The 15,760-nt window shown below is 34.9% G+C and overlaps 1 protein-coding gene across 1 annotated transcript; it reads right to left on the bottom strand.

Annotated features, from left to right (window-relative positions):
- Positions 1 to 11,377: 11,377 nt before the first annotated feature.
- On the bottom strand, positions 11,378 to 15,069 carry LOC112040202 (zinc finger protein GAI-ASSOCIATED FACTOR 1). Its single transcript, XM_024073099.2, has 4 exons — positions 14,175 to 15,069; positions 13,691 to 14,087; positions 13,271 to 13,572; positions 11,378 to 12,780 (listed from the first exon to the last, which is right to left on the bottom strand). The coding sequence occupies exons 1-4, from the start codon at positions 14,296 to 14,298 to the stop codon at positions 12,005 to 12,007; spliced, it is 1,599 nt and encodes a 532-aa protein (XP_023928867.1). The 5' UTR covers positions 14,299 to 15,069; the 3' UTR covers positions 11,378 to 12,004.
- Positions 15,070 to 15,760: the final 691 nt, after the last annotated feature.

Raw genomic sequence — 15,760 nt, 5'->3', positions numbered from 1 at the left:
TTCCCGAATTAGTTTGAGAAAGAGGGAAAAATGCTAGATTGTTTTTTTAAAAAGAGCAAAGGCCAATTTTTTCCTTCCTTTTATACATAAACTTAAAGGTTAAAAGTTCTTTTTTTTTTTTTTTTTTTTTTTGCTATGAGATTGATTTTTGGACTGATTGTGATTGTGATTGTGGTGGCAGTGGAGATGGTTTTGGTTGTGGTAAAAGGTGGGTGTGGTGGTTGGTTATGGTTGGGGTTTGGTGTTTGTAGTTGTGGGTGAAGAGAAAGAGACCAGAGGAAAGAGAGAGAGGATTACTTTTATTTTATTAAGTAGTTTATATTATTTTTTTGGGTTATATCTAAAAATAGAAACTGGGAAAGAGGATGAGTTGTAAAATGAGTTAGTAAAATAAATAAAGTGATGTTTGAGGATGTAAAATAGACACTTTTTTGTATCCCCATATGCTAATGCTCTTATGTTGAAAATATTTTTAGTTGAAAAATAATTTCAAGAAAATGCCTTATTTTTAGGAGTTTGTTTGTGACCTGAAAAACATTTTCATGTATTTGGCTCTACAAAAAAATTACCTCTTAAGGATATTACTCAATATTTATTGTAAGGACCAGGTTTGAATTCCTAGCCCAAAAATATTAATGAACTTAGGACCAAAAAGCCCAAAACAATGAATTTGTAGAGAAATGAGTAAGAAAACTAGGTTTTAGTTAATTGAACAACAGATTAAGTAGGTCGATGGTGAGAGAATGAAGATAGACAAGTGTAAAATGAATAATAAATGTCATCGGCAATATCCGAGGAGACTGTTTCTTATATAATGATCTTAAATGTGATTACAAGTTTGGTTCTAGATTGCTACAATGTTTCCTCTTTTTTTCTCGATCCCTTAGTCTCGTTGCCTCCACTTTCTTTTATACTCCTTTTCCTTTTCACCCCTATCTTCCTCGTGCATGCCAAGTGGTTGGTGTTAATACCTGTCCCATCAACACCTCTCCTAAGTCTTTGTGTAGTAGTTATAAGGCTGAAACCTACTATTCAGGTATCACCTCTACATTAATGCGGCAAGGGAATTAGCTGCAGTGCATTTAATGTGGAGATAGCAACTTTCCTCTTAGATATTTTAGAACCCTTCCCTATCCTGAGCTCCCATAATGCTTATCCGTATCAACTGAATGTTTCTACAATGTTCCTTCAGATGGCAGACCATCTCTACAGATATCGCCTTCACTCAGCCGAGATGGTTTTTGTCCTCGGCACAACCTCCTGAGCCATCATGATCTAAACTGACTTCTCCGTTTGCCAACATGGGCCCTTTTGACAGCGTTTGCCCCCTCCTCGAAAGCCTTTAGTCCTCGGCTTGGGCCTTAGGTCCATTACATACCCAAGTAATGGGCTCCGGGGCCCAAGGCCCTTACATTTATCAAATACAAAACACAACTAAAAAATATTTACATGTGTTTTTAGCAGTCGGATGATATATATTTAAGTGCATTAGTTTTTGATAGGTTCATTTTATAGCGAATTAAGTTAATTTATTTATGTAGCCAACTTGGTATGTTTCTATTTGAATACAACTATAATAAATTTTATACAACAAAATTATCCTATAAAATTATAAATCTCAATAAACTTAGGTTAGAGGACCTTGTTGGAGTGTTTTTTTTAGTAGAGTTACAACACTAGCAAGACTAGAGTACAGGAGTAGAAGGTGGGTGAGGGACATATTTTTTGGGAATAAACATGATTAAAGTCCTCCGTCGAATAATAACAAGGGAAAAAAAAGTAGTTAATTTAAAATAGTTGGGACTCAAACTCATAAACTTAAGCCTTTTGGGTTAGTATTATCCTTGTATAATATATTAACTACTTAACTAGCCACTATCTCGTGCGTTGCACTAGATGTTAAAACAAATGAGTACTTGCCCTAAAAATTACATTTATATATTCATAACTTTTATATTTAGAAAAATTTTCACTTAAATTTAGCCAGATTGAAGTAGACTAAAATGCTACAAAAATGTGGCTTAATAGAATTATAGCAATAATAAATATTATGCTTAAGATTTTTGAGATTACAAGTTTCAGATATATATATATATATATATATAGAATAAATGCTCTCAAGTCTCAACCAAAATTGGGTTTATAATACATTACATAACTAAAGTGCAATTACAAAAGGGCCTAACCTTTATAGTTGTAAACTAGGGTTATAAATAGCAGACATTAGACACACACAACCAATGTGGGATAAACATCTCTATTCTTAAAAATATTATTATTATTTTCGTATGTGTTATAATAAGTATTACTGTTTACTTAAAAGAAAAAAAAAATAGGGATGTTTGTCCCACATTAGTTGTGTATGTCTAGTGTCTGCTATTTATAACCCTAGTCTACAACTACAAAGGTTAAACATTTTTATAGTTGTACTCTAGTTATGTAATATATTATAAACTCGGTTTAAAAATACTATTATTATTTTCGTGTGTGTTCTAATAAGTATTACAGTTTACTAAAAAAAAAAAAAAATGTTTATCCCACATTAATTGTGTATGTCTAGTGTTCGCTGTTTATAACCACAGTCTACAACTAAAGGTTAGACCTATTTATCGTTGTACTCTGATTATGTAATATATTATAAACCCAATTTAAAAACACTATTATTATTTTTGTGCGTATTCTAATAAGTATTACTGTTTACTAAAAAAAAAGAAAAAGAATAGGGATGTTTATCCCATATTAGTTGTGTATGTCTAATATCCGCTGTTTATAATTTTAGTCTACAACTATAAAAATTAGTCTCTTTTATAGTTGTACTCTAGTTATGTAATGTATTATAAACCCGATTTGAAAACACTATTATTATTTTTGTGTGTGTTCTAATAAGTATTACTATTTACTAAAAAAAAAAGTCTCAACCCAAATATCTTATCCCATTATGAAAGTGCACAAAATGGATTGAATTGGACCAAATGAACTGCAATGGACCGGATGACTGAAGTAGATAGAATAGGACTAAAGGGAGTAAATAGGAGCAAAGTTGACCGAATATGACCAAATTTGACAAAATAAGACCAAAGTGGACCAAGTAGGACCAAATTGGACTGAATAAGACCGAATAGACTGAAGTAGATTTATTAGGACTGAATAAGACCAAAGTGGACAGAATGGACTAAATAAGACCGAAAAGACCGAATGGACTAATGTAGACCGAATCTGACCGAAGTGGATTCAATAGGACCGAATAAGACCAAAGTGGACATACTGGACCGAATTTGACCAAATAGGACTGAAGTGGATTGACTAGGACTGAATAAGACCAAAGTGGACAGAATAGGGCCAAAGCAAGCTGAATGGACCAAATAGAACTAAAGTGGACCAAAGTTGATTGAATAAGACAAAATAAGACCAAAATGAGTATAATGGACCTAATTGGATTGAATAGGACCGAATAGAACCAAATTTGATTGAATAGGACCATAGTGGACAGATTGGACTATATAGGACCGACGTGGACCGAATAATACCAAAGTGGACTGAGTAGGACCAATGTGGACCGCATATGACCGAATGGACCAAGGTGAACAGAATAAGACCAAATACGACCAAATGGCTGCCATGGTGTCCCTTAATGTATACGTCAAGTCTCTTGCTTTTAAGGGTAAATGGTTGCAAGCTTCCTGGCTAGTTCAATTCCCATGGTTAAACTTAGTGAGCGTTTGGATTCAGCGTTTTTTGCTGAATCCTGCGGCACATTTCTTCCTTTTTTTTTTTTTTGCTTTCACGTGGGTCAGAGACAGAAGTTACTGTGCAGTTACTGTTTATGAGAAAAAAGTACTGCTCACGTACTGTTTTGATACTGTTCACGCACTGTTTATGAGACCCACAGCCACTTTATTCAGAAAAAAAAATATTAAAAATCGGTCCCGCAATACTATTCATACATATAAAAATTATTTTACTACAGTGTTTTCAGCAACAATCAGTTTTCAGCAACTTTCAGCAATAATAAGTTGTATCCAAACGGACCCAAACTATGATTAAGTGATTCACCCAACCAAAATCTAATTTTTTATAAGGACCAGTCAGTTTCACAATTAACCAATCCAAAGCACGTTTGTTCATCATGCATGAATCTTTTAAGTTTTCTAATTAAATTCAAATCGACAGTACACCTACCTTAATTAGTCCGCAAATGAAGTGCAAGAAATCTGCTACAAAGGCCTCTTTCCAAGTTTCCAATTCCATCACTCTGAACTACCGACCAAGAGCCAAGACCTCAAAATTTTGTACACATTTTTTTAAATTTCATTACTTTAGTGAAAAAAGATCTTCTTTAATCTTTTAATCAAATGTGAAAAAAAAAAAAAAAAATTTGCTGTGTGCAGGAGTAGAGGGTGGGTGAGGGACATATTTATTGGGAATACACTTGAATAATAATGAAAAGAAAATTGTTAATATAAAATAGTTGTTTTGGGTTGGCGTTGTCCTTGTATATTATATTAACTACTCAACTAGTCACTATTTTGTGCGTTGTAGTGGATATTAAAACAAATGAGTAACTGCCCTAAAAGTTAAATTTGTATATTTACAGCCTTTATGTTTAGAAAATATTTTACTTAAATTTAGCCGACCAAAGTTGACTGAAATATTACATTAAAATGGCTCAACATGATTGTAGTAATAATAAAGGCTATGCTTAAGATTTTTGAGATTGCAAGTTTAAGATATATATGTGTGTGTGTGCGTGTGTTTTGGGGAGGGGGGGGGGGGTGGGATTTAGAATAGGTGCTTTCAACCCAAATCAATCTTTTTTCATTATATAAGTGCACAAAATGGACCGAATTGAACCAAATGGATCATAGTGGACCAACTAACTGAAGTAGATAGAAAAGGACCAAATGGAGTGAATAGGACCAAATTTGACCAAATAGGACCAAATTTGACGGAATAAGACCGAATGAACTGAATTGGATTGAGTAGGACTGAATAAGACCAAAGTGGACAGAATGAACAACATAAGACCGAATGGACTAAAGTAGATCAAATATGTCCAAAGTAGACTTCATGGACCAAATAAGACCGAAGTGGATCGAATAGACTGAATAAGACCAAAGTTGATTCAATAGGACCATAGTGGACAGAATAGACCAAATATGACCGAAGTGGACTGAATAGGACCAATGTGGATTGAATAGGACCAAAATGGACGAGATGGACTGAATAAGACCAAAGTGAACCAAATAGGACCGAATGGCTGCCATGGTGTCCCTTAATTAATCCGTCAAGTCTCTTGCTTTTAAGGGTAAATGGTTGCACACTTCCTGGCTAGTTCAATTTCCATGGTTAAACTTAAACCATGAATAATTAAGTGATTCACCCAACCAAAATCTAATTTTTTTTAAAAAGGACCAGTCATTTTCACAATTAACCAATCCAAAGCACGTTTGTTCATCATGCATGAATCATTTGAGTTTTGCTAATTAAAATCAAATCGACAGTACACCAACCTTAATTAGTCCGCAAATGAAGTGCAAGAAATCTGCTACATAGGCCTCTTTCCAAATTTCCATCACTCTGAACTCTTGACCAAGAGCCAAGACCTCAAGATTTTGTACACTTGTTTCAATTTCATTACTTTAGTGAAAAAAGATTTTCATTAATCTTTTAATGAATCGAAATGTGAAAAAAGAATATTTTGCTGTGTGCACTGTACCAGGTTGACAATTTAGACAAGAAGTGTGAATATTCATTAATCATGAAACTGGTGCTACTAAATTAGTTTATCTAAAAAATCTATCCACAGAGAGAGAGATGGAATTCAAGTATGAAGCCCTTGAGTCCTTGACACAGCGACCTGCCAACCGAATAACAATTCGAGAACTTTTTTTTTTTTTAATTTCGATATTCATCCAAAATTTTAATAGCCAACCCATAAATATATTATATACTATTTGCAGATCATATCAATATTCATCCATCTGCTACACGATGGCGGGTCCACGTCAAATTTCAACTTCGGCACCTTAAAATTACCACCATATACCTTCTATGCCAAAGCTACCTACAGCTTTATATATATATATATATATTTAATCTTTAGCTTGATAAACCTAACACGGTAACACCACAGAACGTTATCGTATATACTCCTAGAAACTCAATAAATAAATATAATATATATAGACAAAACTTAGGTACAGTACTTTAGGTGCTGTTTTTTAAGTTTTTATCTTAAGATTCAGCTATATGTCTACTTAATTAAAAAAATACATTTTTATCCCATGAGAAAAAATCCGGATAACAAAATCTTAAAAGGGAAACCTAAAGTATAACACCTAAGTACCATACATAAATCTTGTATTATATATATATATATATATTGATACAAGATATAAATTCTGCTCTAACCTAATCTAAGTGTATATATGTATAAAACTCTTTCTTGGAGACTTGAACCCTAGCCTTAATACCCCTCCACACTTTACAAAAACTTTGTACTTATAAAATGATCATCACGCTAATAGTACATGCAAGATGGTATAAATTAATTGTACTCCAATTTTTTGTGTAAGTGTCATTTTAATTACACTCCAATTTTATACCAAGTTTCCTTCCAAATTTTCATTTATACTTTAACATTTTTGTGTCAATTAATATATTTATATATAAAGTTATGCATCTAAAGTTCTAAACTTAGAGAGAGAGAAAAAAACTAATTTAAATTTATTACTTTTACAATATTATGAATGTATACATTCTTTACTTATTGGGTAGGAACACACACACTATATATATTATGTGAGTATGTTCGTATTGTATACGTAATTCAGATTATTCAATTTATTCTAAATTGGATCCATACATATGCAAGGGTTATAAACGAATTTATTTTATGGAAAAATGTAGTACATTAGGTTTTTTTTTTTTTTTTATAATTAATTTTAAATACATAATTGCATTGAATTTAATTATCCTTTGTAAGGATAATATTATTTATGCTTTTATTGAGCAATACAATCATGTATTTGAATTAAATTGAAAAACTTGATATACAACATCTAAAAAACTGGATCTAAACTTTACTCATATTTTATTACAAGTTGGGTTCAAATTACACCTGATATAACGCTAAGCAATATTATGTCACCCAAAATTTTGTTATAGATGCAAATTTTGACAAATCTACAATTGTATTACATTTTTTTTTTTTTTGCACCCTCCATACTTAAAAATTTGTATGATGACCAAAGATCAATAACTATATCACCTATCAAATATTTGAATTTCAAGTTTTTATATTTTAAAACTATGCATAATAGATGAATTTATGGAATGAATAGTAAACAACATTTGATTAATACGAAATTTGGCATGAGTGTTAAGAAAATAGAGAACAAGTAATCAACAACGTTATTTTCAAAATATTAATCCAATAAAAAGTTATAAAGTGAGTAATATTACTTAGATTTATACAAAGTATAAATTGAATGCAACTTTCTCATTCTCTTACATGAATGATGCATCATACTATAAATTTAATTAACAGGACTCACTAAGTAATAAAAAGAAATATTTACTTCTAATGCACTAAATATTTATGTAAATATTAAGTAAATAGCCTAAAACAAAATTGAAGTGCCCTCCATTATTTTCTCTCACATTTTTTTTTTTTTGATAATTCGATAGTTGGGGGAGAAGGAATTTGAATCCTAGATATCTTCATTAAAAACACTAAAAGGTGCTGCAACAAATCGCTGTTGTTAACATGCATAGTCCGTTAGGCTTTAGGCCCGCTCTTATTTTCTTGCCTTACGCATATACTTATACCGTAAACATACTTGCATTGTACTCATATGTTTTGTGTTAGAGCATTCACATTGGGAATGCCATATGTAGGCAAAATTTAGCATAAAGGCCCAAAAAACTCCCCATATCCGGACTTGTAAAACCAATTATTGCAAAAAAATTTGCAATACTGCTACAGTGCAATTCTAAAGGTAGACTTGTTTTAGAATTGCGCTGTAGCAGTATTAAAAAAAAAAAAAAAAAAAACTAATATTTTATTTAGTTATCAATTCCTCTCTCTTTCACCGGTCACACTCTCATCTCCTCTCTTTTTTCTTTTTCTTCTTCTTCTTTTTCAATTCACTCATTCAATCCCTCCCCCCCCTCTCGTCCCTTTCTTCCCTTTCATTTTTTTTTCCTCTCTATTTTCCCTTGAATCAATGGTTTGATGTGGTAGAGCTCGTGGGTTTGATGTGGTGGAGGGTTTCCGTGGTAGTGAGGATGGGTGATTGAGGGTGACGGTGTGAGTCGTGGGTTTATTGGCATGGAGGTGGATCGTGGTGAGCTGGGTTCCAGCGTGGATTCCGACGAGGCATCAATGGTGGGTTTCTTTGGAGGTGTGGTGGCTATTGTTGGGTTACATGTGTGAGTGAAGTCTTACATTGAATAAAAATGAGAAGAATGAGTGGTTAATATAACATAATTGAGCACATACCTAGTGAGCTTAGGCCTTTTGGGTTAAAGTGTATCTCTATATATTATTTTAATTACTCAAGGAAGCTCCCCAAGGTGTTTATCCCTCCAACAAGTGGTATTAGAGCTCATGGTGGTGTGCGACGAAGGTGGTGAGGTGTTCATGGTCCCTACCCAACAGGGATAAAGATAGCCTAAACGGCCCACACACAAAGATCCTAGAGAAGAAAAAAGAAAAAAGCCCAACAAAGGAATATCACTAATGGTGCTAAATAATGGTGTGGTGCGAGGTTCCCATGGACATGGACGTGCGGGGATCACATGGATGTGCATGCGGGGTTGACACGTGGTTTCCATAGATGGCGTACAAGCGACCCATGGATGATGCGTTAATGAAGTGAAAAGCCCATTAGGCAAGGAGGAGTGAGTAGGACTTGTTCATAGCCCACAAAAAGGTCTTGAAGCCCATAGAAAGGCAGACTCACACATGAGGGGAGATTGTTAGGTTACACGTATAAGTGAAGTCTCACATTGAATAAAGATAAAAAGAATGAGTAGTTAATATAACATAATTAAGCACATACCCAGTAGACTTAGGCCTTTTGGGTTAAAATGTATCTCTATATGTTATATTAATTACTCAAGGAAGCTCCTAAAGGTATTTATCCCCCCAATAGCTGTTGTTGGCTTTGGTCATTCTCCTCGGAGTGGTGTGGATCGGAGTCCCATATTGTTACAGATGAGCAAGAGCATGCGCTCAACCTAGGAATCGATGGCGGATTTCCAATTATCGACAAGCTTTTGGTCGGTGGATTTGCCAAAGGACTTTGATAAGAGGCCATGGGTTTTGATCAATGAAACAACGGCGAAGAGCTCCATTGGGTTCTTGAACGAGTGTTTATCGTCAGGGACACGCTCTTTGATGAGCGTGCGAAGAAGGTGAGGCTTTATATCGACGTCATACAGTTGGTTTGATGGTTTGTGTGTGTGTGGCTCAATTTATGGTTTGATCGTTTGTGTTTGTGTGTGTGTGTGGTGATGGGTTTAGATAGGTGGATTGGTGTATCATGGGTCTCTGTGTGTGTGTGTGTGGCTCTGTGTGTTGAAACCGATGCTAGAGGTTGAGGGAGAAACAGAGGAAAAGGAATAGAAAAAGAGAAATAGTAAAAAAAAAGAATAAAATAGAATATTTAAATAAAATGGAAAAAAAAATAGAATTTTGGGATGTTGGGTGTATTGTAAAATGGTATAGTATAATTGATAAAGTAGTTTTTTGAGATGGTAAAATAAGATGGAATAACATTTCCTGATGTGAATATTCTTACACTCATATGCTTCTCTTATATATAGGCACTCATTTATTCTTGTACGGTTTATTATTCAAGAAATACAATTAAGCCTTTTGTATTTCTGACAGTGGCAATATAAGGGATTTTTAGAAATCCAAGTCCAACGGCATATTCGGAAATTCCCATTTTCCTCTTGCGGTCCACTCTAAGCCCTTCATCAGACTGATAAAAGAAAGAAATTTCCATTTTTTTTTCCAAATCGAGAACAAAATCTTAAAAGAAAGAAAAAAGTAGCAGATGAATCTCAACAAAATAAATAAAAAGAAGAAGAAGTAATAGATATATTAAAGGCATTCATACGTACAAAAGAGATTTTAATTTATAAAGATAGTGTTTGAACCATAAATTTATTATAAAAGTACGAACTCAAAAAATAAAAAATAAAAAGGCTGATAATAAAAAATCATACCAAAGTGTAAAACAAGTACAAAAATACGAAATATAGTGGAGTATATTGAAGAAAAAAATTGTCCTTGAGAATATAATCCTATTCCTATCAACGTTCTCCCATTTTACTGTTTCCTTTCCTTTTGTTGGGGCTACAAATATTTCATAAGTGACACTGTCATTTAACAGGAAAAAATGGAGACAATAAAATCCAATGAAATATTTCTGAAACAAAAGGTTTGTGAGAATATCATTTATGCTTGGATAGTTGGATGTCCCAAATTTTAAGCCACATATTATTATTGGGATTGACTAAAAATCCCCTGGTTTTTTTTTTTCCTTGCTTTCTTGGTAATGAAAGGCTTTATCTTTAATGATCTTATCATGGTTACGGAATTTTCTACGAAAGATTCATTATGCGAAAGACGGATAGTATTTATGTGAAAGATGTCAAAAGATGTGATGCATGTTCATTATGACTATTAAGACCCCCAAGTTGAACTTTTATTTATAAACATAATATAAAAATAAAACAGGAATCAAGGAATCAATCAATACTTTTCTTATGTCCGCAAACTAGGGGCAAGAATCCACTGTAAAAAGACTATCTTAAACTTCAAAAATCTCACCTCAGTTTTTTAATCCGAAAGGTTAGTTGACAATTTTTCTTCTTCTTTAATGTTTTTTTTTTTTTTTTTAATATTATATAAATTTAAGTTAAAAAAGAAGCAGCACATGGTTGAAAACTTCAATATGTAGATAGGCATAGCATCAATGTCAAAGTAACATACTGCCAATTAAGCATTCAAGTGTGAATATTCATAAAAACAGTGCTACAACATGAATAATTCATTCTAGTACAAGACAAATAAAGACTTAAAACAGCTGCCATATCCCTATTAATTTATTTTGGTGTTCACCAAGAACCAATCAGCCAACCTATTAACACTTCCTCATCCAAAGTTAGGCACCTTGTCTTCAATAATTTATTAGCTGCTTATTACTACCAATCTGTCAACCAAAAAAAAAACTTACTCATCAACAGTGCCTTGAACTGGTAATAGAGTACAAGCCTACCAGACAACCATAATGGAAAAGACCTATTGAGATCAAATCCTATGTAAGATAAAAACAGAAAAGGAAAGAAAATTTTCCTCAAATAAGAAAAACATTAACTTCAATTCAATTTTAAAAATAATTACAGGTGATAGAAAGTTGATTAAGTCCATGAGCCCTAAACTAAACCCAACCCATCATTTACAAGATCACTCCAAAGTCATTGATCTACCGCACAATGGCAGTCTCACATAATTTCTTCAATTGCTCTGGTTTTTCCAAGGTCTAGCTTGATGAAGCTAACCCAATAAATGATGGTTTAGCTTTTTGTTCTTCTTTATCTTTTTTTCTTTTTTCTTTTTTCTTTTTTGCTAACCTGCCTGCTCTATGTTGTTTTAGCTTGAGCAACCTCACACATTTCAGTACTTCAAATCAAATATAGTGAATAACATATGACCCCATTACACACTGAAGGAAAAAGAAGGGTCCTTGTCTTAGCTCACTAAAAGAGTCTACACCATGCGACTAGATCCTCATTGCCCTGGTCATCAAGGACGGCAGAACAATCAAAAAGTACACAACTGCCTGCGGCCTAATGCTTAACTTCACAAGGGCACTATTTATATGTTAAATTATAACTTATGAAGGTTCATCCTGCAACATCAATTGCCCAACATGTGCATCTTTATCCACATCAAACACAGAATTATTTTCTTTTTCTAATAAATGTGTCATGAACTCCTTCCTATGTCTTTCCCAGTGAATTCTCCACCTCCAAAGGATGCGGCTGCTGCAGCTGCCACATCAAGACCACCACCAATTGATGTGATTAGAGCCGATAGGCCACTATTGGTGCTGCCACCAGCAGCCATTCCCAGACCTAGAAAATCAAGGGTGGTTTGCTTTGGACCAAACACAGAAGGGGTTCCCATCATTAATTCCTTCAATCCTGAGCCACCATCACAATGAAGCCCAAGTCCAAGCCCTGCAGGAACTGAGGCATTGTCTGGTTCTACTTGCCGCTGACTCCAATGCAAACCATCTTGCTGCCCAGATGAAGATGAAGATGAAACTATGCCAAATCCACGAAGCAACGATGCATTTGTAGCTGCTGCACCCATTTGTGCAGCTTTCTGCAGTAGTGCAGTGGCAGACATGGCTGGTTGCGGTGGCGGTGCATACTGCCGACGCTCTTGCCCTGCAGTCCCAAAAATTGATGACCCATGATTGGTGGAGAGGCAGAGAGAAATAGGTTCTGTAGAGGGAGGCCGTGCAAGGTCTGCTGGGGGATCAGGACGTGCCGCCATAGCACGGATTAGGTCGCTAAATCCATGAGTTTGAGGAGTTTGCAAGCTTGCTGATGCAGTTGAGGAAGCAAATAAGTTTGCAAATACACTGCAGCTTGTACTGCCATTGCTGCTTGAGCTGGTCGTGCTGCTACAGCTCCCATTTAAGCCAGCCGTGACCGGTGTTTCTTCTACTATTTGTGTTTGATTTTCTGGTAACTCTGTAACAAAAGCCAAAAGAGAAAGAAGGAAAACAAAAGTGGTTGATTAAAACACAAAGCGATATGGAAAGTTAGGCTTTTCTTTATGAAGAACTTTAGAAGAAAAAGGAGAAACAATAATGGTTTCCTTTCTCTAAAACCACTTCTCCCCCTTTCTTTTTCCTTTTCCTTTAACTTTTGAATCACTTGGGTTTCTTTATCAAAGATTGTATAAATTGAATCTCTATAGTTTGGAGGAGGCCTCAAAAGAAGCCTGTTGTTTTTATATAGTATTTTATTAGCTACCCAAATCTCAGATGACTTAGTCTTCTACTGTGATACAAATCCAGATGACAACAAATATCAGTAACAGACAAAAACTACTAAACTCCAAGATCTAAACAGAAAAAGAGAGACAACATAGATTTGTTGTTGGTTTAGACAAAATACACATCCGACAAAACCCAACCCATAAAAGATTCAAATTTTTCCAAATTCGTGTTCTATTTACCTGGACTCTTGATTGGCAAAACCGATGATATTACACCACTTGACTGTGGCTGTGGAGGAGCTGATGGAGCTTGAGCTTGAGCTGGAGCTGGAGATGGAGATGGAGATGGAGCTGGAGCTGGAGCTGTTGCTGGTGCTGGTGCTGGTGCTGGTGTTGGTGCTGGTACTGGTGGAGATGAATCAACCGCTTGAATTTTGGTGTCTGACTCCGAATTTGGATTCGCTACTGGCTGAGTCTGAGCTCTAGCGCTCTCTTCTGCCAAAGCATCACAGAAAGCCCGGTGCGTGATAAAGCTATCCCTCCTTCAAACAACAATTTAAAAAAAAAAAAAACAGAACAACTTCAACAATCCCAAAACCCCACAACAATTGCATTAACGAACGGGAATTTAAATCAAAAATCAAAAGCAAAATCAAAAACCTGGAGAACAAAGTCCCACAGTCGCATTTGTACTCCCTAGTGCCACAAATCTTGGAATGGGCTTTCCAATCGGACTGTACCGCGTACTTCTTCGAACACTTGTCACATTTCCACTTCTTCTCACCATGTTTTCTACAGAAATGCTTCTTTATCCCCGTGAGATCGCCCAGAGCTCTTGATGGGTCGTGGTGCACACAAGATTGCTCTGGACACACATACACCCTCTTCTTCACCTCCTTGCTCGACCTCTGCCTTAGCTTCCATGGAAGATTGTGACCTCGCCGATGGAGCTGCAGATTCTGATCCCTCTGAAACCCTTTGTTGCAAATTTCACAAACAAATCGATTCGTCGCCATTAGGGTCTTCGGAGACAGAGCAATTACTTCCGCATCTGGATCTGCCATAACCCCAAAAACAAGTCAAAAACCAAAAAAACAGTACTAAAACTCATATGGGTGTGTCTATTTTTCTTTATTAATTTTACCTGGCATTCCAGGAAGACTTCGCTTTTTCTTAGCGGTGGGCTTTGGAGGTTGACTCTGATTGCCAGAGGAAGAGACACTAGCTTCCCCTGAAGCTGTAGAGGAATTATCTAAGTCTACCGGCATGGATACTGAGAAATCTTTGATAGGGTTTGCTTTGGAACTGTAATCTAATATGCAAAAAAGCAAAATCTATCTAGGACATTTATCATAGAATTCCAAAGAAAGCTTTTTTTGAACACAATGTTTAGGGTTTCCGTCTCTGCTCTCTCTTGCTTTCTTATCTACCAGTCAATCAAACCCTTTTTTATTTCTTTTCTTTTCTCTCTTCTTTACCCACCTACCAGCTCTGACTGGTCTCTGACCAAAAAACACAGTACCCAAAGGAACCTCAATGATTAACCCCAAAGACTGAAAATAAAAAGGCTTTTTCTCTCAGCTCCCAGAAGAAATTAAATGAAACACACATACACAGAGAAAGAGAGAGAACCCCACAACCATCACCGGAAATTTTTTTATGACCGGCAAGTGGAACCGTGATCCAACGGTCAAAAACTGAATAAAAATATTTCAACTTTCTCGTCTAAAAAAACCAAAGAAAGTGAAAAAACGTTTAGGCAAGAACTTTTTTTTTTTTGGGGTCTTCAACTTTTCGGATCAATCTCAGTAAACAAATCCGATATTCCAGCGAAACAGAGTTAAGGATCAGACAAGACTCTGTTTTATAAGGCGGCTTAAGAGGAGAGAAACAGAGAAAAAAAAAAAAAGAAGGAGAGAGATCTTGTCTTAAGGCTTGGAGAGAGAGAGAGAAAGATTTTGCTAAAGTCTTCGTTGATCTGGGCGCTTCTATCTAACTTTTCAGGTGAAGGAAAATGATTAAAATAAAGGAATTAGGTTCAGACGAAGAAGTTTTTTTTTTTTTTTTTTTTTTTTTTCCAAACTAGTAAAGTGAGTTTTAATTAGTGTTAATAAGAAGGGTTTAGAAGAGAAGCTTCTTCACTAAGTTTCTATTTACGACAGTGAATTTTAATTTTACTACCTTAATGTATTTCCCAATCTTATCTTATCTATCTAGTTGGCGAGGCCATGGTACTTCGTCGGAGGGTAGAAAGCTTTAGGCCACGGTATTTTTCACAATTTTTTTTTTACAATTATATAAATAATAAAAATAATAATAAATTTATTTAAAAATGATAATCAATCAATTATAACCTATTACTATATAAGATAATTACGATAAAAATAATAAATTTATATAAAGGTCACAACCAAGCAATCACAATCGGCCATTTAAAATAATTAATATAAAAATGGTAACTTTTAATTTAGTACGAGAATCCCTTCGTCGGAGGCCATTAACTGGTTGGACTTCACTGTTAGGTGTTTTGTCGTGTAGCGGAAGTGTATTAGCCTTTAGGATGGGGGTTCCAAGCCGGTGCCTTAAAGTCATAAAAGTCAAACAGCTTTTTTCTTTGATTTAAACTTTTTAGAGTTTTTGGCCATTCTCATTTCGACACGTTTTTTTGCTTCTGCGGTCGAGCATCTTTTATTGGAACTCTTCTTAATTTTCTTTCACTCTTCCTGAACA

Source organism: Quercus suber, unplaced genomic scaffold (genome assembly GCF_002906115.3).
Source record: "Quercus suber isolate HL8 unplaced genomic scaffold, Cork oak 2.0 scaffold_211, whole genome shotgun sequence".
NCBI classification, from domain to species: Eukaryota; Viridiplantae; Streptophyta; class Magnoliopsida; order Fagales; family Fagaceae; genus Quercus; species Quercus suber.
The sequence above is the reverse complement of the archived record's forward strand: the minus strand, read 5'-3'. Positions and strand labels throughout refer to the sequence as shown.